The sequence below is a fragment of the Selaginella moellendorffii genome, unplaced genomic scaffold (assembly GCF_000143415.4).
Source record: "Selaginella moellendorffii unplaced genomic scaffold, v1.0 SELMOscaffold_0, whole genome shotgun sequence".
NCBI lineage: Eukaryota > Viridiplantae > Streptophyta > Lycopodiopsida > Selaginellales > Selaginellaceae > Selaginella > Selaginella moellendorffii.
Window position 1 is genome coordinate 4,073,428 of NW_003314261.1, and position 19,689 is coordinate 4,093,116.

Sequence of the window (19,689 nt, forward strand, 5' to 3'; positions counted from 1 at the left end):
GGTGTCTAGGCGAAGCTTTTGGCTATGGCGGACGGTACCACACAAAGCCCGGGGGAGAGAGACGGGTCCCTTTGAACCACTTAAACCAGGTAGCGCCGGAATATTCCATGCGGCGGAAGGAATATTCTGGCCCCACAAAGACACGTCACTGCCCCTTTTCTCTAAAAACCCACCAAAACTATTTGACCTTTTAGCCGACCGCCGAGACCTTCTCCGAGAAATGGCTGAGCGCGTCCATTCCGGGAGGGATGAAGACGACGTCGCCCCAGCCGGAGCCATCGTCGCTTGACTGTCACAGACACGAGATTTTTAAGAGCTGGAAGAAGTGGAAGAACTGGGAGAACTTCGCAATTGGAAGAGAAGAGCTTACCTCCAAGCGCTGCAAAACGTCCTCGAAGCTGCCGACTTGGATGTCGGTGTTCACCTTGAGCGCGGGATTGATCTTCTGCTGCTGCTTGAATGCTCCCAAGAGCGCTCTCTCCAGATCCTCCTGGTAAAGCAAAACACAGTTTTTGTCGGTCCAGCAACAGCGAAAGGAGTTTTTGATACCTTGGAGAAGAATATCGGACAGAAGCGTCGGTTCTTGCTCCGGAGGACGAGGTTATCCGACTGCCATGGAAACATTTAGCGAGATTCAAAACCTCCTCTTCTCTGTTTCTCCACACACCTGAAAGACTGGCACGCCATCGAAAGCTTTCCCGGGATCGCCAGCCTTTGCTCTCGACTGCGACACGCACAAACAGAAAAGTCCAGTCCACCACTTGGGAAACAGAAGTAAGAAAAAAAAGAGGGGATTTTTCTGACCTCAAGAGCATGCTTGACTTGGAGAGGATCCGGCAAGAACCTGAAAGCGATGCCTTCCGTCTTGAGCTGGTAGACCTGATGATGATCCAGAGCCAAAGAAAGTAAAGGCAAAAGCAAAGAAGCTCTCAGTACATACAAAGTAAGAAAAGAAAGCTCGCACCTTGTCGAGAGAGACAGCTACAATCTTCGCTCCACGGCCCAGGCCAGGCTCTCTATCTCGGATCTGCCAAGCTACAAAAGTTTGAGAACGTCAACCTAGAAGAAGAAGAAGAAGAGGAAGAAGAAGAGGAAGAGATAAATCGAGCGATGGATGGACTCATACCTGTGCTAGCAGCGCCTCGGCGTCCTCGTGGCGGAAGCAAAACAAGCCCAGAGATTTGTGGCCATTGGAGTCGGAGATGAGGACAAATTCGTTGTCGTGGTTGCTCACCGTGTAGACGGGGACGCCGTCGAGGCGCTTGGAGACCTGGTCGGGCGCCATCGCGAGGTCGAAGAGATGGCGCCCCGGCGCCTCCGCCCCAAATGCCGCTGCGCCGCGCGACAGGCACGCGAACGACGCCGCCGCGGCCACATTTCGGGGCGGCGCCGCCAAGACTTCCAGCCCCTGCCTGATCTTGCGCTCCACGGCCTGAATCACTTGGACGGGGAAGGGCGGCGCGGTGTAGCCCGCGCGAGCGAGGCGGCGCTGGAAGCGCGAGAGGAGACTGGCCAGCGGCGACTGCTCGCCTCCAGCGCTCGCCGCGGCGGCTCCCTCCACCATCTTTGCCAAGAGCCCTAAACCTCAAACAGTCAAAACATAATTAAAAGATAACGGGAAACTTTAAAGATTTGATCTTTTCAAATTCCAACCAAAGATTGATCAATCCACTTGATTGATTTCACTCCTAGCTCGGAGGCTATGCTGAGAATAGATGGGATACGACAAGATCTTCAATGAGAGATTATACTTGAAAAAATCTTTGGTATCCACATCCAAACTTTTGCTCAAAAGCTTCTTTAGAGAGCTCTAGCTATCAGAAATATCTGGCTCGTGATCCTGCGCTGCTGTAACCATGGAGCTGCGGCTTTCCTGCTTGGAATCTTTGGACGTGAAGGACGAGCTCGCCGCCGCCGCTGCTGCTGCCACCGCCGCTACCGCCGCCGCCTGGTTTTCGTGCTGCCGCTGTGTCTCATCGTTCTCGCCGCTTTGCAATTGCCGGCCTCCATTCAAGGCCCGGCAGTGTGGGCAAATGTACGTCACGTACTGGAACTCTTCTTTCGGAGCTAGTCCTGCAATGCAAAAGGGAAAAGAAGAAAAGAAGTTGTAAGCTCTCAGCCTTTGAGGATGTAAAGTTCTCACCGTTGTGCATATGGCAGTTCTTGCAGATGAGAGCGTAGCACTGGGAAGGATCCTCTCCAACAAGCATGGCTGCGATGCGGGCCAGCCAGCCTATTCCTCCTCCTCCTCCTCCTGCTGCTGCTGCTGCTGCGAAGCCACCACCCATCCGACCTCTAGCCCGATCCATGGCGGCGTCGCGGTCCAGAGCCTCCGTTTCCCTCTCTCCCTTCACTTCGTCCTCAAGAGCCTTGAGAAATCCTTGAGTGTCGAGGGGCTCTTTGGTTTGAGCCTGTGATCCTTTGCGCTGCCTCAAACCGGAGCTGGTTTCGGGGCTGCGGGTTTTCCCACCGTTCGCTGAAGTAGTGGCGTTCGAACTGTCAGCGCCTTCTGACGATTTGAACGCCACATTCAAGCCCGATTCGGCTCCGAGCTTGGCCGCCAGAACGCTTGCGGCAGCCGCCTTGGCCGTGGGATCTAGATCATATCTCTGGAAACGCACGATGCAAAGCTTACAAAAACGAAACGAAAAGAAAACTCACTTGGATAAGCTCTTGAGTAGCATAGTAATTCGTTCTCTGTTTCAGCTCGTCTATCCTCGCCTGCCTTTCAGCCCGCAGTTTCTCTAGAGTTCGCTGATCCTTACGCTCTCCTGGAAATGAAAGAAGAAAGAGAAACGTCAGGACGTACTAGCGCATTGAAAGTTCTTACTCATATGGAAGTAGCGCGAGCATGCTGTGTATAGCAGAGCCGCTATAGCAGGGACTGCGAAAACTGGGAACACTCTAATAGCTCTCAGCTTCCAAGGAATGTCAAGCGACCGGGTGGAAACCAATGCAAATCCTAGCGCTAGAACCTGTGTTCCAGAAACCAGAAAAAAAAACTTAAATCTCGATTCTAGGAAAGAAGGAAACAAAAAGGAAAGCAAGACCGCAAGGCACAAAAAATTTCCCTTACCTCGATGAGCACCGAGTAAAGAACTATAGCTCGCGCGACCCTTCTCCACGTATGCGTCCTCCTCTTCAAGCGGCTGTGCACAGTGACCTCCTCCTTGGACAGATGCCGCAGCCTCTTCTCAAAATCAATGTTCCTGCGGCCAAACAAGATCCCCACAAGGCCGCTCCAGATCCACCGCAGCGTGCCTCCTCTGCCGGCGCCAGAGCCTCCCGATCCCTGGGAGCTGCTCGACGGCACAGAATCTTTCAATCCGTCGGCTTCAGCTGGAGATTCGGCCATTCTCGCTGGATCGAGCTCTGCCGATGTGAGATCGGTGAGAACCAGCCTCTGGATCGGCTCCAGCCCCTGCATTACCCTTGCGCCACGCCGAAGCGATCGATCCACTGCCTTGCCCTAAACATCTCAAAAATAGAAAAGAGTAAAATACCCTTTCTCATAAAAGGTGATTAGTCCGCATAAACGTGATTAGTAGCTAAGCTGAGCGTCACTTCTTCCTCGTCGTCACACATCGCGCTGGGCTTTTCTTCCACAGCGATAGATCTTGGAGCAGCCACACCAGCGCTTCGCCACGCTAAATTTCCCGGAGATTCTACTCGTGTCGAGACATCCTCTTTCTCGGTCGTATTCGCGCGATCCTGCAATAAAAAAAAGAAAAAACGATTTTTCCTGGTCCTATCCAGAACAGCGCTACGTGAAAGCGAGAAAGACTTACGCGGCTGAAAAGAACACCGCGGAGAACTTGGCCGTTTAGATGAGTAGTCATAAGGTAGCCTGAATCGAACATAGCGTCCACAACTCCATGCACTTCGCTTCCAATCTGTGCGTACACAAGATAAAACAAAACAAGGATAAAAAGAGATTCAAACTCCGAGCTCAGAAACTTTTCGCTTGCCTGAATGCCGTACCACTGAGCGTCATGATTGGTCCCCAGCTTTAAAGTTAGAGATTTATGTCTGTTGTGTGAGCAACCATGATTTGGAGCTTGCCACTTTCCTGAAACTGTGGATTCGACAACGGACCAGTCGTCGTTCTCACGGAATACTAATAAGTCGCGTGACGTCCGCTTCTTGTGCACTGTAAAACCACAAATCAGAACCGGACGAGAAGAATTCACGATGGAGTGAAGTACTTTGAAATGTTCTTTCCGCTGCATAGCCTTGAAGAACGCCTTTCATGAGCAGATTCTCGCTGCACAACACACGGCGAGTCGCCTGAAAGGACAAATTGAGAAAAGAGTGAAGTTCCATTCAATCATTCAGCCTACCAAGTCGTCCTTCCGAGAGGAAACTGAAGGCCGCGAAGAAGTCTTCTGTCCAACTATCTGCATTCTCTGCTCGTTATTAAGCTTTGACCAAATACCGGGCTTAGGCAGCTCCTCTCCACCAATACACAGGACGAGGAACTCGTCTAGAGGTCTCTCGTCTTCGCCACATCTGCAAACTCTGGTCAGAGAAAACGTAGTTTGGAGACTTTTGCATCTCACCCCCCATAAACAATTACGCCGTCATCAGCACGAGCTGCGACATGAGAGAATCGACCCTGTGGCTGCAAGCTTCGAATTTTCAGTTGAGACCAGCAACGCGTTTCAACGTCCATGGCCCACACATCGCTGTAGTACGTCCGGTCGCCAACACCTCCAAAAACATACATCTGAGAGCTTTCAGTTGTGAGATTCTTCGAAAGATTTCAAGGACTTCCACCTTTGTGTCGACTGCTATTGCAACGTGACCAGCTCTCACTCCCGGCTTCGTTGTTGACCCGGCATTCTCTAGCTGAAAAGGAAAAAAGAGTTTGAGCTATGAGACTAGACTTTGTAAGTAAAAAGCTTACCTTGGACCATGTCATGAGCTCCAAGTCAAGCACATCCACATCTCCCAAGTACCGATCTCCACAGTCACCTCCATATAGAAAAAGCCGATTCTTGATGACGACCGAGCTATGGCTGTCCCGACAAATTGGCGAGTAGCCCTTCCCGCACAGCGAAATCCATTTCATACTCCCGCAATCCAGGATGTGAGTGTCGCTCAAATAATCTCCGTTGTCACCACTTCCACCAAAAACCAAGGCCTGATTCTCACTAATCATAGTTGCCGTGTGACTTTCTCTTGGAGCAGGAAGAGAGCCTTGCATAGATGGCCGAGCCCAGACCAAAGACTTTAGATCAAGTACGTGAACAGCGTTAGTTTTCTTTGATCCACTTGTACCCCCAAAAACTATCATTTTTTGGTGATCGTAAAGCACGGCAGTGTGACTGTCCCGGGGACCAGGCTCTTCGCCCGTTGTGACAAGATTCTCCCAAGACATCGTCTCCAGATCCAGCATCAAGACATCACTGAACTGGAGACCACCACGGCATCCCTGTAAACTTAGACATTAGTTCCAGTAGTAAGCGAGAGAAGAACTCCCTTACCCCGTAGATGTAGAGCTTCCCATCGCAGTAGACTCCAGAATGGCCCCATCTCTCTGGCAGGTTTTGATCCGCAAGCTTGGGATGAAACCAAGAAGCCTCGCTTCTCGTTGTTGTTGCTTCCATCGCTGCTGCTCAAAAACTATATCGCTCTTACCCAAACCACCTGGAACCAACGCGAAAAGAGGATTTGAAGAAACTTTGAAAGTAGTACGCGTATGCTTACGTGAGGCTGAGCTCAATTCTAGACCTGAAGCTCATGTGGCCATGCCAGAAGCAGGAAAATGCCAATAACTCGGGAGAACTGAGCCAAACGGCCCTCCCGAAACAAATGTCTAGTTTATTGCCTACACGAAGCCCAACAAAAGCGAGGAGTGGATCGAGGCTATAGAAAATGCGTTCTACACGGAGAAAGAGGGAAAAGAAGCGAGTAAAGTGTGCGATGCGCTTACCAGCGGCGCCCTGATCCATCCAGCTGCATTCACCAGCGCAGGACCAGCGCCAGCAGCGGCGCCGCTCCCAATGCCGCCATCGCTTCGCCATGGCTTCCTCGATCGCCCAGAGATCTTTAGGGCAGCCAAAATGACCTAGAAATCTGGCGCCTAATTTAAAAACTCTTAATGATTTAAAATTTCGGTCGTTACAAAAGCAAGAATAAATTACATGGAAATCACTGGCTTGATCGATGATCTATCGAGCTTCTCAGTGGTTTGCTTTCGCGCGAGAGAAGAATTTTCCCAATCCCAGGACGCCGCCGCCGTGCTTCTCGGAAGAATGCGAGCACATATCCGCCGATTTGGACAGCTCCCCGTGGTTGCCATAGCTCTTGGTGGCGGCCGCGGCGGCGGCGGCCTTGCACTTGCGGTAGTATCTCGCGGGAGTCCTCACCTCTAGAGGGATCTCCTCCGGCGCCTGGGGTGCCGAGTAAGAGATCATCCCCGGCTGGTGGCGCGCGGCGAATCCAGGCGTCCCCTCGGAGCTCCAGTACGTCTCCTGCTTGTGGATGTAGTCCGAGCTCTCCATGGTGGCGCTCGGGAGCTCCGACACCCGGGAGAAGTGCCTGGCCGGAGTCGTGTGCGAGGAGCTCGGTGGCAGGCCCAGCGATTCCAGCTGCTTCCCCAGCGCGTGAATTGTCCTCTGGCATTCCGCTAGCTTCTCTCCGGCAGCGATCAGCTCTTGTTCCTGTGGCAAGCGATTATAAAAAACAAAGACTAAGAAAACCAAAGCGTTACCTTTTGTATTGTGATGCTTTCATCGTGTCTGGAAAGTTGGGAAGCATGATGTTAGAAGAATGATATACAAGTCGTGGAAAGACTAACCTTGGGATTTGCTGGAGCATTTGCAGCTTGAGAGCGACCTCCTGGTGCCTCCGCTGCTCCTCTTTCAGCTCCGCTGCCAAGCGAGCGCTCTCCTGGCGGACCTGACGTATCTCGGTATCTGCCATGTTCACCCTCGACTCCAGCTTGTTTTTCAGAGCCGTCACCGCGCCAACCTCGCTCTGAAGTATTTTTCTTTCGTCCTGCGTGGCCGCCAGCTGCTTTTGCAGAAGGCATCGCTCTTCATCTACAGTTGCAAGATGAATCTTCAGGCTCTTGACCGTGTCTGTCGAAGACTTGAGACTGCTCTCTAGCTCCGCGAGCTCGGACCGCAGGTGATGGATTTCCTGCACGTAGTCGGTCGCCGACCTTCGGCTCTGCTCGGACGAGCTTGGAGACTCCAGCCTTCCCCCGGCATTGAAGCTCATTCCCACGACGAAGTCGAGTGCGCACGAAAGCTCGGCAATAAAGTCCAAGACCGGAACCTCGCCTTGCAGTAAGTTCTTGCTGACAGCGACGAGCCGTTTCACGCCGCCATCACTGCCATGAGATGACAGTTCCGGCGAGGAAAGCGTTGAAGTTTCTTGCGCCATCGATTCGACCAGATGAATTATTCTGCCAACGGAGGATCTTAGCCTGGCCTTGGACTCCGCGTCGATGGTGTCCGAGAGCTTGTCTTTGCAGCTCTTGAGCCCGAACATAAGGTCCACCGTCTCCTGGATTTTCCCAAGCGAGCCATCCGTTGCACTTCGACAGTGGCAACCCTTTAGCTTCTTCTCCACCGCGGCCAGCTTGTTCCGTAACTCCGCACAGACATCGTTTGCCTGACGAACCTCTTTTTCCTTCGCTCGGAGTGCTGCTTCGAGTCTGCCAGAGTCCCGTTTCACGTTTTCTTTGTCGTTGGCTGCCAGCCGCTCCATCTCAATAAAGTCTTCCATAAGGTCAAAGTTGGTCGACTCCAATAACTTATCCGTGCCCCCGGCTGCCTCGTCTGGCTTTGCCCGCTTGAGAACACGAACTTGGTCCTCCAACTGCGAGAGCTTGCTTGCCGTCTTAACACACTGTAGCCTCGAATCCTGGAGCTCCTCGTTCTTCTTGGCGAGAATTTCTTTCAGCAACGACGTCTCTTCTTCCATGGCCCGCAACCTGTCCAAGGACATGTCGTTCTCTTTATCGTCCAAGCTGCTTTCGTCCGCTGGCTCCGAGCAATACTTTCCGGGCTTTGCGATGCCTTTTCTCCTGCTTTCGCCAGGATCCGCCTCTACACGCATTTGTGCCAGGGCCCCCGGACCAGGAAGTTTCTTTTTCAGCAGCATACGCAGCCTTTGACATTCGGCTTCCAGCCTACTCGTCTTCTTCACGTTTTCGATCTGTTGCCGGTTGGAAGCCTCCATCATCTTCTGGCTGTATTCTCTCTCCTCGTTGCGAATTTCCAGCTCCCTCTGGAGTACTTGGAGGTCATACTTTAGAGCCGCGTACTCCTTCTCGACGCTCTCGAGCCTGGCACGGGTGCTACGGGCATCCATCTCCGCTGCGACTTTGCAATCGTTCAGCTCCAAGATCGTCATTGTCCGCTCTTGGAGGGATTTCGAGACGGCGTTGGCATGAGATCCTGATTGTGACAATTGGCTCCTCAACTCCAACAATTCGCCCTCAAGCCCCGAACGCAAGCTCTCCCATTCCCTCGTTTTCCTGGCAATTGTCTCGTGCAACCTCTCTTCCTGCTCTTCCCGGACGAGGCGGAGTTGCCGGACGCACTCCTTGAGAGCATTGTCCAGATGAGCGACTCTGTCCTCCAATGCCACCTTCTTTTGCAGGGCATCTTCGAGCTGCTTCTTCAGTGTCGCGGCCTCCAACTCTGATTTCTCCCATCCTGCGAATTGTGTGAGCTTTGAAAGAAAATTCGAAAGCTTCCACCAATTTATCTTACCGGTGACAGCTTCCTCGGCCACTTTCATGTGTTGCTTTGCAACGGCATCTTTCTCCGAGACTTCGCACTGGGCAGCTGCCAGCCTCTCGCTCAGCAATTTTACCACCTCATCGAGCTGCAATCCCTCGGGAATGGAAATCGCCACGGGCTCGGGCTGCACAAGCTTTGAACAATGCTGCCACAGAATCAAGAAAAAATCAGAAATTCAAGACAAGAAGAAAAACCAAAACGAATTGATCGTTCGAAAAAACTCACATTTTCGTCGTTCGATGGATCGCTTGCGTCGGGCGCCGCCGCGACCTTGTCCGACGACTTCTTCTTCCATAGCCAGCTCCGGCGTTCCATGACAAATCCCTCACCTTTCTATCAGACACAGAAAGGGCCAGATTCAACAGAAATAGAAAATTTTCGCATGCGAGCAGCAAAGCGACATACCAAGATTCCCGCACAGCGCGATTTCCGAGAGGAGCTGGGAGCTAGCGCAAATGCGGCCACTGCATTCTCCTACAAATCCAAGAAAGAGCTAAGAATCCAGGAAGCATCAATCGATCAGCAAATCCGGAGCGCGGTGAAGCATCCCTGAGCACGGCCCTCGAGGAAGAGAATCGCGGGAAGGCGAGGAGGCCATCGCCGCCACAGCCGGGAGCTCGCCGCCGCAGCGCTAACCTCCTCCGCCATGGCTAAACAAGCCTAACATCAATCCCCTAAAGCTTTTCAAAACAGAGCCCTTCCTTCTCCCGCCTTAACCGCGGTGATTCGAGACAAACTAGTTCTACAGTATTAACCGCCGTTACCTGCGGTGAATTCACGTCCGTACGAATGGCCACCATTTACCATGGGCCATGTGGTCGGTTGGTGGCCCAATTTGAAGAACTGGAAGATGGGCTGGAGGGATGCAAGCAATGGAATGCAGCACAGCCAAAAAGGTTGGCCAAATGGCAGCGAAAACGATGGCCATTTTTATGGGCTCGTATCAATCTGGAAATTTTGCCTGGTTGAGGATATGATTAATATCAAAGCCTTGGATCGATTCGTTTCCAGAAATGCGCTACAGCCAGGGAGGGCCACCATATCTTTTTGTTTTCCTTGGTACAGTGGCACATGCAAACGTGAATAAGGGCGAAAGGTACCTTGAATAAATATTAGAAACCTTGTACCACGAGGAGGAAAAGAAAAAGAAAGAACATGGAATTATGATGAAAATGCCAACCCTTCATTGCCCCGCCACCTTTTGGGGGTTAGAAGGTCACTTTGGGGCTCCTTAAAGGTGGTGTGCTGGATGGAAGGAGCAAATTGTAGCAGACATGCATGTATGCGTCCAAAAAGCCCAGGAACTTAAAACGAATATCCCTCTCCCTTTTGCGAGTAGGGATTGAGAGAGCTCTGTGCGTTCGTCGCTGTTTAACCCCCATTTTGTCAGGATGCATTCTAGCCTGGATTTCTTCCTTTTCTTTTCATTCCAGCCGGGATTTCACGGAGAAACTAACAAGAATCCAGTGGATATGTCCACTCAATTTCAAGTACGCGCGCATGCGTAGAATTATACAAACGCTTTGATCGTGAATCATCCCCACCAAACGAGCATGTGATCCTAGAGCGCAGGGGAATCATTCGAAATGCATTCAATCATAGAAACGTTGGTTAGCTGGATGCCAGCAAACTAATCAGTCGGCCAACGGGATTAATTTGCTAGCATAATTATGGCACTTAAATCTTAACTACCACATGGAATGCATGGCAGCGGCCAGCCTGAAAGAACGCTGTGCTTGTAAGGCTGAGCGTCTCTTTTCTTGTTACCTAGCATGTGGAAGATGGTACCCAGCTTTTTGGATGGACCACTAGTACTATTAGCCCCAAGGAGCCCTAGGTTGGCTAACTGCATTAATTGTTGTTGTGGTTTGCATTGTGCATGTGTTTGCAAGAGGAAGGGCAACAAGGAAGTTAAACTTAGAAAGATAGAATTACCAACTCCAAAACTGGGGAGAAATTGAAAGAGAATATACTGTAATTATAGGAGAATAATAAATTAATTAATATTATAAAATATTTACTATCAATATTTAAAAGTTTCTCAATGTATATGTAATTTACTAAATACTAATAGTTTAAACCCTTCTTTACATATAAGAATGGATGGATCAAACTCAATTCCAAATAAACAGTTTATATGCTATAGAACTATAATTATTATATTATCTAGATAGGGTAATATATGTATGTATTTACAAACCTTCCCTCTAGAAGATGAAAAAGTGATAACAATAAATCATGTGAAATATTTGGAGCTTCTGTTGGGTAATTATAAACAACAACAAGAACTGGAAAATTATAAGATTTAGGGTAGAAGACTTTTCTTTATAAAACCACTAACATAATAACAATAATTGAGAAAAATCTAAATCCATAGTACAAGCATCAATCAATTACAAAATCCTGATAAACCAATTGCAACTTTATATGTAGTTACCAAATGTTCAAACTAACCTTAAAGTTATAATTTTGAATTAAAACAAAGAAATTTAAAAGCTATTACAGTTCATAAAGCATTATTATAACAAATAAAACATTTCATATCCCCTTGGCCATCTTCCAAAACCACTTATGACTATGAGGAGAATTTGTATTTGTGATTTTTTATCAATCAACATTTACAATCTTTATCCTTATGTAACACCATATATAAAAAGTTGAACTCACTCTGTTAGTCCTTTATATCCTCCTTATCCTTTCTTTGAAAGAAAAAAAGTTTTGTAACACCATTTATATTTATTATATTTATTTTTACTCTGTTATTGATGTTTAGCCTTACTCCATAATTGCATCCATTCTACTTCCCTATGTCAAAGCAAAATATTTTATTTAAACTTACTATACTTATTCTCACTCTATAATCTATACCATTTACCTTCATTTCACTATTATATCCACTTGTTCTTACTTCATTATCTAGGTTGTACTCCTATCTATCCCATTTACCCCCTCCTCCAAAGAAAAAAAAGTTTAAAATATCAACAAAAAAAAAAGATCATGAGAAAAATTAAGAAAAAATATTGTGAAAGAAAAAAAAGGTGAATAAAAAAGTATTAGTAAAGAAATTTTTAATAGTTATCAAAGTAGAAATAGGAAAAGAAAAAGAGAAAAATGTGCTTAAAGCTTGGAAAAAAAGGGATATCCTATTATTAAATATTTTAGCCACCATAATATAACTAAAAAATTCACAGTACTTAACCTCCTTAACACACAACTCAATATTTGATGAGGGAAAATTAATAAAAATATCCACACTTTCAAAGCAATATATAAAGTCTTTAACAATAATGGCAAAATAAAGGATTTTAATGGCATTTACAATTGGAGATATGTATTTTAATTGAAATTCTACCAAAAGTGACTTAACCTTTTGAACAAAAGAATATTTAATACCAAAACTGATCAAAGACTCTATTAATGAAACAAAAGTAAGATGTTCAACTTCACATACATACTTAACATCTAAATTCGTATGAAGAAGATATTAAACATTGATTATGAGAATGAAAAGTTAAAGTACTAAAAGAAGGAAATACTATAAATGAGAAAAAAAAACTCTACAAAATTGTTTAAACTAAAAAAAAATGTTAAAAAAGAGTAAAAGGTAAAGAGAAAATATTAAATGGCAATTTGAAAGATTGACAGTTACCCTTCAAAATCTCCACTTGTCTCTAAAGCTATCTTCATAGTAATTAAACTCTCTATCAAAATTTAAAATCCATTTAAGCTTGTATATATTATTTTCCCATAAACTTGATCTTTAAATATTCTTCAAGAACTAAATTGCATCATTTATAGCTCTCCAATCAATATTACAATCATACTACATTTTAGTAAATGATAGCAAAACATCAAAAATAAGAGAAGCCATATAATTATGTCTCATGAAAGTTTGAAATCATTAAAGTTGAGTACAATACTAATATGATTATGCCCATTGCACTAAAAGTTTGATCTAATGGAGTAGCATTAATACCTTTATAATGTATATGATCATGGCATGGCATTTGAATAAACTATCATCACAAATCTTTAGAATCTTGGGAATAAAATAACCACTAAAAGTTTTTTTTATCAAGTCTAATTAGTTTAAAGGGAGAGAAATAAATTGCACTATATATGGTATTAAAACAAATGGCATAGGTTTGATTTCCATCAATTAAAGACTATTTAAAATATATATTGATCTAATCCCTTTTTCATAAATTTTAGTGTGTCCAATTTAATCTTGGTGTTTTGACAAGACGTTATCTTTAACAATTAATCACTAAATTGATCCACGGTCACAACCAAAGCTAAAGATAATAATGTAAATGAAAGGAGGTTGGTTTGAAAACTTGCTATCATATATTACAAGTTTATAAAAACCTATTACATTTTAATTTTTCTTGGATAGGAATATACCTTACTCAAAATTATATTATGATGATATATTTAGAATATATTTTATTCATTCTAACATATTTTATAGTTAAAATTATACATATATGACATCTATATATATGTGTGTGTATAGTATGGATATGGAATATAGAAATGGAATAAAAAATATGTATATTCAATTAGCCCTAAAACCTTAGCTTATATATAGGAGTGAGTGGTCCAAATTAAAAATAATCGAATACCTATCAAAATCCCACTATAGTAATATTAATGTATAGCATTATAACCATACATTTGGACCTCACATCATCCCTTCATCTCAAAAAGATAGAAGGCAATCAAAGTTTTCTAGTTGAAAGGCTAGGAATTATAAGAACATTAAAAGGAAGCATTAGTGAGTTTATAGATGGTATTAATTGTTCTTAATCCTTTTGTACAAAGCACTTTAGCCACTACACATGCTTAATTTCTTAAAGATTAGCCTATTGAAATTATGCCAGACCTCATAAACTTGCTCCACTAAGTCATATAATTTATACTCCACTAGTGGATAATAATGGGAATTATAATGTTATTGTTGCCCTATTTGTATGCGGTCCAAATTTTCAATAAACTCTACTTAAATTAGTGGAAGATTGTTCATCAAATACTTGTAACCTCATGGAATTGAACTTCCTAGCCTAGTACTATTCAAACCCTAGGACACTTAACCCTAAATATTCTAAGACCCTTTACTGATTAAAAAAAGAAATGCACTTTTATTCATAGATCTTTTCTCTTTATATTTAAACCCTTTGGATTGTTTATCATGTTGTTCTCTTTAATTGCTTACAATATTAATCCCAAGACATAGCATTAATAGTTTGTGGCAATCACAAAGAAAAACTCAATTTCATTGGCAATATCAGATCATGATTATGTAATAATTTATATGGTGAAACATCAATGAAACTCGATGCCCTATGACATATACATACCAAAAAAATTATAAATAATCATCATAATCTAAATGTTAAAAATTCACATATTTCACGATCATTCTTTTGAAGGTTTGACAAACTATTCCACTAAACCATCCATCTGTGTAGATAAACACTTGTAACAGTGTGGTATATCTCTAACTAAGATATTAAAATATGAAATGCCTCAATTATAAATGTAGGATCATTATCTGTAAGAATCCACTTAGAACAAAAAAGTTGGAATACTATCTAATTAATGAGGAAGTATCTAATAATAGTTGCAAATACACTAGTAAAAATATTGATTTTTACCTAGCAACTTAAGTAGTCAAAGGCAATAATGATATACTCATTGCTAGTAGTTAACCATAAAAAAAGCCCCAGTAGTTGACCATAAATCAAATGCCACAAACTCAAACAAATGGAAAATTACAATAAACTTCAACCATCTTTCCATAATATGAGGGGGAGTATTACAAGTTTGGCACCAAAACTACACATATACCAAATAAAATTATATTTTATATTTGACTAATAGAAAAATTTGCACAACTTATCAATCATATGATAACGTCCTATATGCTTGTGCAAATAGGAGAGTTATGGTAAATATAGAGAAAATGTGGAATTAATATTAAAGGCACCACTAGCCATTAATGATCATTATGATCCATTTTGATAAAATATGTCCTTAATGTAATATTAAAAATGTAAATGCCAAAAAAGCAAGTCATTTAAAAAGTGATGTAAGATTCTCAAACTTATCACAAAGTCTTTGAATCCATGGCACAACTTTGTAAACATCATAAACCTCATTAAGAGAAGGTAAATTTTGCTCCACAAATTATAGATACTAAATATCAAATATAATAACCATCAATAGCACAAAATCTTTTTCTAGAAAATCCACTAATGTTACAATAATAAGTTCATCAGAAATAAGAGAAGAGGGGCAAGTATTAGACTTAAATCTATGGTGATGAGTCTACTTCTATTTTAACCCTATATTTCTATGAGGAAAAAAAGCAAGTATGATTTTTAAGATGGTGCTAGCTATATTGTTGCAACATTGATATCAACCATATGAAGCAGTTTGAAGACACTATAGTGACTAAACTTCATATAATCTTTAAAGAATGGCTGACTACTAATAAAGTCATGCTCACCTCAAATAAGATTGAAAACCTTGAGAAATTTAATTTCAAACTTGAAAGGAGAGTTAGAGACATGAATGACAGAATCAAGATTATTCCCACAAATATGCACAAAAAAGTTAACAATAAAAGGCAAAGCAGTTAAATTTATTAGTACTATCTCTAAGAAGAAGTAAAGTAAAATAAACTTAGCTTAAACGCTTGAATGTGAGATTCTTTCCACAAAGCACATCACTGCACTTGTAAAAAAGTATATAGTTAAAACATAAAGTGAAAAGTACATAATTGCCATTCAAGATTTTCTTTTTTGCACATATCTAAACTTTACGAAAAAGCTAAGCCATGTGATTACTTTGTATAAGTTGTCTTATTTACAAGAACAAGATTTTGATGCCACAATAATGTGTGTTAATCTCCATGTCTTAGTAGTAATGGATTGTGAAGAATAATGTGAAAATCAATATAATAAAATCAAAAACAAGATTTTACATAGCAGCCATCAATTTCTAAAGCATGACTATTTTGAAAGCAGTGGGTTCCAGTGTTAGGCTTTATAACCTGGAAAATTTTGTAGCATCACAGAAAGGTCTCTCTTTCCAGTGATATTGGGCTTTGCTATCGAGAGTGCCATGATTTTCTTCAAGTCATGCAGCATGCTTTTGCTCCTCCTGGTTTATACTGTCACATGTGATGGATCTCAGGAGGTTTTGGATCGAAATACAGGGAGTTTTGGAGACGCCAAGAACTTTGGCTTTGGAATTCCCAAGAGCACGATCGATTTCTTCTGTTGGAGGCCATGGCTGAGAAGGCCCTGGTGGTTTCCAAATCGTTTGTGCCCTCCTAATGCACCTCCTTACTGCTACAAATCCCCACCACCACCGATGGAATTGCCAACACCACCGGTTGAATCACAACCTCCGCCAGTTGAATCGCCATCACCTCCTCACCATCAGAAATCTCCACCACCGCCAGTTGAATCGCCACCACCTCCTTACCAGTACAAGTCTCCACCACCACCACCACCACCACCAAAATGCGGGAAGACTCCACCTCCGCCGCCACCACCACCGAAATGCGAGAAATCTTCACCACCACCGCCACCCAAGTCTCCGCCGCCGCCACCACCAAAACGCGAGAAGTGTCCACCTCCATACGAATACAAATCTCCACCACCACCACCACCAAAATGTGAGAAATCTCCACCACCGCCAGCTCCATACGAGTACAAATCTCCACCACCACCACCGTCTTCACCTCCATCGCCACTATATAAATACGAGTCTCCACCACCACCAGCATATGAATACAAATGCGCACCACCACCGCCGCCACCACCCCATCACCAGCATGTGAAATCCCCACCTCCACCATCGCTACCAATCTACTGGTACCAATCTCCACCACCAGAATTAGTTAAAAAATGAATTTCTATCTTTGGCAACTTATAAACAAAGATAAATTGAACATAAGTAGTTTTGCACAGAACTTGAGAGCTTGTGATCTTTATCTGATATTCTACAAAGATGATGACAGAAACTTATATAGAAATTTGAGTCAAACACTGAGCTCGGAAAGTAGATTCACGAACACCGAATTCGCCACATAATTGCTCGCTCACCTGAGATTAGAACCGCAAGATGGAAAAACAGAGTGACAATCTCCATCTATGCAAATATCGAGGAGAATTCTCGTTGACACAGTTCCTACAAGGGGAAGTTACGTAATACGTTCTTATTTGACAAGAAAGCTCGTCTCACGTTATTCATTTCCCACGAGGTTTCACCAGAGTCATTAAGGCCGACTTCCGGAAGACCAAAAAGCGTGGCTGCTCGGTCGATCAATGCCTGGCCGGCCAGATTGCAACGCTTTTGTTGCTCACTCCACCCTGCTCGACGATGGCATCAATCTTGGCATCGCAATCTCGCAAAAAGCCTTCGCAAGCACCCGCTTTTTCCACAAGCGCTCTTAAAAACTCGCAAGCATACGAGCTGCTCGTTGGAGCTCTCACTCCGAGCACCGCTCCTGCGGGATTTAATGGCGAGCTCCTGGTATAAAATCGCAAACACGCACCTCTTCTCTCCTACGCTCCATGCACAGGAAGGCCAGCAACAATGCTTGCTTCGTTTGTGTTCTTCCTGGTCCTTCTTCTCACCACTTCAGGTATTGCCTCACCTGTAAAAGATGAAGTTTTAGAACTCCAGAAAGGAAAGAAAACTTACGAGATTGTTTGTACTTGCCAGGAGAAGTCGAATGCCGATCGAGGAAAAAGACGCATGACGAAGGAACTTCCAGCAGCAACAAAAAGTCTCCCTCGAGCTCCCTGTTCGAATCCAAAGTCGGTGTCAACTATGGCCGGATTGCCGACAACCTTCCCCCGCCAAACCAAGTCCTCCAGCTCCTCACATCCGCAACCGATATCCGCAAGGTCAAGCTCTTCGATGCGGAGCCATCGGTTCTAAGCGCCTTCTCCAACACAGACTTCTCGCTCGTCGTCTCCGCTCCAAACTACATGCTCTCCGATCTCGCCTCGGACCAATCCAAGGCTCTCAACTGGCTCACAAGCTCCGTCGCCAGCTTCTATCCCGCCACCAACATCACCCACATCGCCGTCGGCAACGAAGTCTTCTCGCAGACCGATGGAGCGCTCAAGGCCAACCTCCTCCCGGCCATGAAGAACGTCTACTCGGCCCTCGAGAAGCTCAAGCTCCACAAACGGATCAAAGTCTCCACGCCCCACGCCATGTCCGTCCTCAGCTCCTCCTTCCCTCCATCAAACGGCTCCTTCTCGGACACCACCAGAGCCTCCCTCATGCCACCGCTCCTCCAGTTCCTCAACGACACCGGCAATCCCTTCATGATCAACGTCTACCCCTTCTTCGCCTACTCGACCAGCCCAAAGTCGGTCTCGCTCGACTTCGTGCTCTTCCGCTCCACCAAAGGCGAGCTGGATCCCATGTCGGGCCTGAGCTACGCCAACATGTTTGACGCCCAGCTCGACGCCGTCCACTTCGCCATGCAGTCACTGGGCTTCGACCGCATACCTCTTCTCGTGTCCGAGACCGGCTGGCCATCCAGTGGTGACGACTCAGAGACCGGCGCTAGCGTGGAGAATGCCCGAGAGTACATCCGGAACCTCGTCAAGCACGTAACTTCCACCTCGGGCACCACCCCGGTGAGGCCGAGCTCTCCCACCGAGGTCTATATCTTCGCGCTCTTCAACGAGGACCAAAAGCCCGGCCCCAAGTCCGAGAGGAACTTCGGCCTCTTCCAGCCCAACGGGAGCCCCGTCTATAGCTCCGACGTCCTTCGCAGTGGCAGCAATGGCAGTGGTACCAGCGGCGCCGCCAGTAAGAGCAAGCGGAGGAAGAAGAGATCGATCAATCCCCCGCGGCAACACCACCACCACCAGAAGATGTATCGATCCTCGGCCAGCAGCGTCCGGCAGTGGTGCATTGCCAAGCCCGGCGCCGACGCCGCCGCTCTGGAGAAGGGGATAACCTTTGCCTGCGCCGAGGGAGGGATCGATTGCTCGCCGATCCAGAGCAACGGGAGCTGCTTCGATCCCCAGATCGCCTTCTCGCACGCCTCGTTCGTCTACAATAGCTACTTCCAGAAAATGGGGAGGAATTCGTGGAACTGCTACTTCCAGGACACGGCAATGATCACCATCACCGATCCAAGTAAGAGAAAACCCTATCCCGATTGATCGATGGCTAACCTCGTGGCAATGCAGGCTATGGATCTTGCCGGTACCTCTCCACATAAACCCTAAAACACATAATTTCACCTCATTTAAATGGAAAGGACCACAAAAGCCCTACATTCTTCCTCCTCCAAGGAAGCTGTTTGCGATCGTCTCATGCAGTGAAGATTTCGCGAGGCGCTTTGTTCCAGACGCAGGACGAGCCAGCGTTTTGTGGCATTCATGGAGATCCATTCCTTTCTGCCTTCCATTTCCCATTCCATGCTCGATGAAAACGAGATCATTCTTTGCGCAGAACGTGGAAAGAGGATTTGCTCTGCATGCAAGCCGAATGCTCGCCTGGAATGACCTGTGTTTGGAAAAACCAAGAAGTTTCAGTTCTTTTTAGTGTGAGCTGCCATTCCTACAGGACTACTAGTTCATTCTTTAACCTTTGAACTTCAAAAGAGCATTGCTGACAAGACGGATCACGGCCGCCACCCGTGGTGGTTTTCAGTTTCCAGCGATAGTAAAGAGAATCTACTTCAAGATGGACGACTTGGTGTGTTACATCTAGACGCCTACTACATCAATGCCAGTGTGTTTGGACTTCCATGGAAGCTTGCTCATGCGAGAGATGGCAACGAGCGCACCCCGACTCGGGCTTGCCCATAGATTTGGCAGGCTTGCAAGCATGTACTGCACAGAGGAAAGAATCAAGGAATAAAGGGCACTGTAGTTTTATTTTT

At 45.4% G+C, this 19,689-nt stretch overlaps 5 protein-coding genes across 7 annotated transcripts; 1 reads left to right on the forward strand and 4 right to left on the reverse strand.

Annotated features, from left to right (window-relative positions):
- Positions 1 to 53: 53 nt before the first annotated feature.
- On the reverse strand, positions 54 to 1,578 carry LOC9632214 (protein TIC 22, chloroplastic). The gene is made up of 7 exons (XM_002961017.2): positions 1,127 to 1,578; positions 965 to 1,027; positions 805 to 879; positions 668 to 724; positions 550 to 609; positions 371 to 490; positions 54 to 289 (listed from the first exon to the last, which is right to left on the reverse strand). The coding sequence occupies exons 1-7, from the start codon at positions 1,562 to 1,564 to the stop codon at positions 191 to 193; spliced, it is 912 nt and encodes a 303-aa protein (XP_002961063.2). The 5' UTR covers positions 1,565 to 1,578; the 3' UTR covers positions 54 to 190.
- A 143-nt stretch (positions 1,579 to 1,721) lies between these two features.
- On the reverse strand, positions 1,722 to 3,476 carry LOC9632215 (uncharacterized protein At2g24330). The gene is made up of 5 exons (XM_024670819.1): positions 3,077 to 3,476; positions 2,831 to 2,975; positions 2,662 to 2,771; positions 2,144 to 2,609; positions 1,722 to 2,073 (listed from the first exon to the last, which is right to left on the reverse strand). The coding sequence occupies exons 1-5, from the start codon at positions 3,425 to 3,427 to the stop codon at positions 1,811 to 1,813; spliced, it is 1,335 nt and encodes a 444-aa protein (XP_024526587.1). The 5' UTR covers positions 3,428 to 3,476; the 3' UTR covers positions 1,722 to 1,810.
- A 13-nt stretch (positions 3,477 to 3,489) lies between these two features.
- On the reverse strand, positions 3,490 to 6,061 carry LOC112345009 (rab9 effector protein with kelch motifs-like). 3 transcript variants are annotated; one of them, XM_024670812.1, is made up of 11 exons: positions 5,936 to 6,026; positions 5,710 to 5,830; positions 5,487 to 5,649; positions 4,907 to 5,434; positions 4,777 to 4,848; positions 4,560 to 4,726; positions 4,341 to 4,509; positions 4,206 to 4,287; positions 3,969 to 4,150; positions 3,789 to 3,893; positions 3,490 to 3,711 (listed from the first exon to the last, which is right to left on the reverse strand). In XM_024670812.1, the coding sequence occupies exons 3-11, from the start codon at positions 5,607 to 5,609 to the stop codon at positions 3,523 to 3,525; spliced, it is 1,617 nt and encodes a 538-aa protein (XP_024526580.1). In that variant the 5' UTR covers positions 5,610 to 5,649; positions 5,710 to 5,830; positions 5,936 to 6,026; the 3' UTR covers positions 3,490 to 3,522. The 3 variants fall into 3 exon arrangements, with proteins under 3 accessions (XP_024526580.1, XP_024526566.1, XP_024526573.1); XM_024670798.1 differs by lacking the exon at positions 5,710 to 5,830 and having other exon boundaries at positions 5,487 to 5,614; positions 5,936 to 6,061; XM_024670805.1 differs by lacking the exon at positions 5,710 to 5,830 and having other exon boundaries at positions 5,936 to 6,052.
- A 43-nt stretch (positions 6,062 to 6,104) lies between these two features.
- Positions 6,105 to 9,428, reverse strand: LOC9632216 (filament-like plant protein 4). Its single transcript, XM_002961019.2, has 6 exons — positions 9,165 to 9,428; positions 8,985 to 9,092; positions 8,730 to 8,904; positions 6,803 to 8,672; positions 6,716 to 6,743; positions 6,105 to 6,665 (listed from the first exon to the last, which is right to left on the reverse strand). The coding sequence occupies exons 2-6, from the start codon at positions 9,072 to 9,074 to the stop codon at positions 6,186 to 6,188; spliced, it is 2,643 nt and encodes an 880-aa protein (XP_002961065.2). The 5' UTR covers positions 9,075 to 9,092; positions 9,165 to 9,428; the 3' UTR covers positions 6,105 to 6,185.
- Positions 9,429 to 16,940: 7,512 nt separating this feature from the next.
- On the forward strand, positions 16,941 to 19,689 carry LOC9632218 (glucan endo-1,3-beta-D-glucosidase). Its single transcript, XM_002960377.2, has 3 exons — positions 16,941 to 17,418; positions 17,499 to 18,938; positions 18,992 to 19,689. Exons 1-3 carry the CDS (start codon positions 17,370 to 17,372, stop codon positions 19,021 to 19,023), a joined length of 1,521 nt encoding a protein of 506 aa, XP_002960423.2. The 5' UTR covers positions 16,941 to 17,369; the 3' UTR covers positions 19,024 to 19,689.

Bases quoted from the DNA above. Each gene is read 5' to 3' on its own strand.
- LOC9632214 (XM_002961017.2), bottom strand. From the start codon at position 1,564: ATGGTGGAGGGAGCCGCCGCGGCGAGCGCTGGAGGCGAGCAGTCGCCG. The intron at 880-964 runs GTGCGAGCTTTC...GATCATCATCAG, and splicing joins TAGCTGTCTCTCTCGACAAG to GTCTACCAGCTCAAGACGGA. The intron at 725-804 runs GTCAGAAAAATC...TGCGTGTCGCAG, and splicing joins AAGTCAAGCATGCTCTTGAG to TCGAGAGCAAAGGCTGGCGA.
- LOC9632215 (XM_024670819.1), bottom strand. From the start codon at position 3,427: ATGCAGGGGCTGGAGCCGATCCAGAGGCTGGTTCTCACCGATCTCACA. The intron at 2,772-2,830 runs GTAAGAACTTTC...TTTCATTTCCAG, and splicing joins CTCGCGCTACTTCCATATGA to GAGAGCGTAAGGATCAGCGA. The intron at 2,610-2,661 runs GTGAGTTTTCTT...GTGCGTTTCCAG, and splicing joins CTACTCAAGAGCTTATCCAA to AGATATGATCTAGATCCCAC.
- LOC112345009 (XM_024670798.1), bottom strand. From the start codon at position 6,026: ATGGCGAAGCGATGGCGGCATTGGGAGCGGCGCCGCTGCTGGCGCTGG. The intron at 5,615-5,935 runs GTAAGCGCATCG...GTTTTTGAGCAG, and splicing joins GATGGATCAGGGCGCCGCTG to CAGCGATGGAAGCAACAACA. The intron at 4,849-4,906 runs GTAAGCTTTTTA...TTTCCTTTTCAG, and splicing joins AGCTCATGACATGGTCCAAG to CTAGAGAATGCCGGGTCAAC.
- LOC9632216 (XM_002961019.2), bottom strand. From the start codon at position 9,074: ATGGAACGCCGGAGCTGGCTATGGAAGAAGAAGTCGTCGGACAAGGTC. The intron at 6,744-6,802 runs GTTAGTCTTTCC...CCAACTTTCCAG, and splicing joins ATGCTCCAGCAAATCCCAAG to ACACGATGAAAGCATCACAA. The intron at 6,666-6,715 runs GTAACGCTTTGG...CGCTTGCCACAG, and splicing joins AAAGCATCACAATACAAAAG to GAACAAGAGCTGATCGCTGC.
- LOC9632218 (XM_002960377.2), top strand. From the start codon at position 17,370: ATGCTTGCTTCGTTTGTGTTCTTCCTGGTCCTTCTTCTCACCACTTCA. The intron at 17,419-17,498 runs GTATTGCCTCAC...TGTACTTGCCAG, and splicing joins CCTTCTTCTCACCACTTCAG to GAGAAGTCGAATGCCGATCG. The intron at 18,939-18,991 runs GTAAGAGAAAAC...GTGGCAATGCAG, and splicing joins GATCACCATCACCGATCCAA to GCTATGGATCTTGCCGGTAC.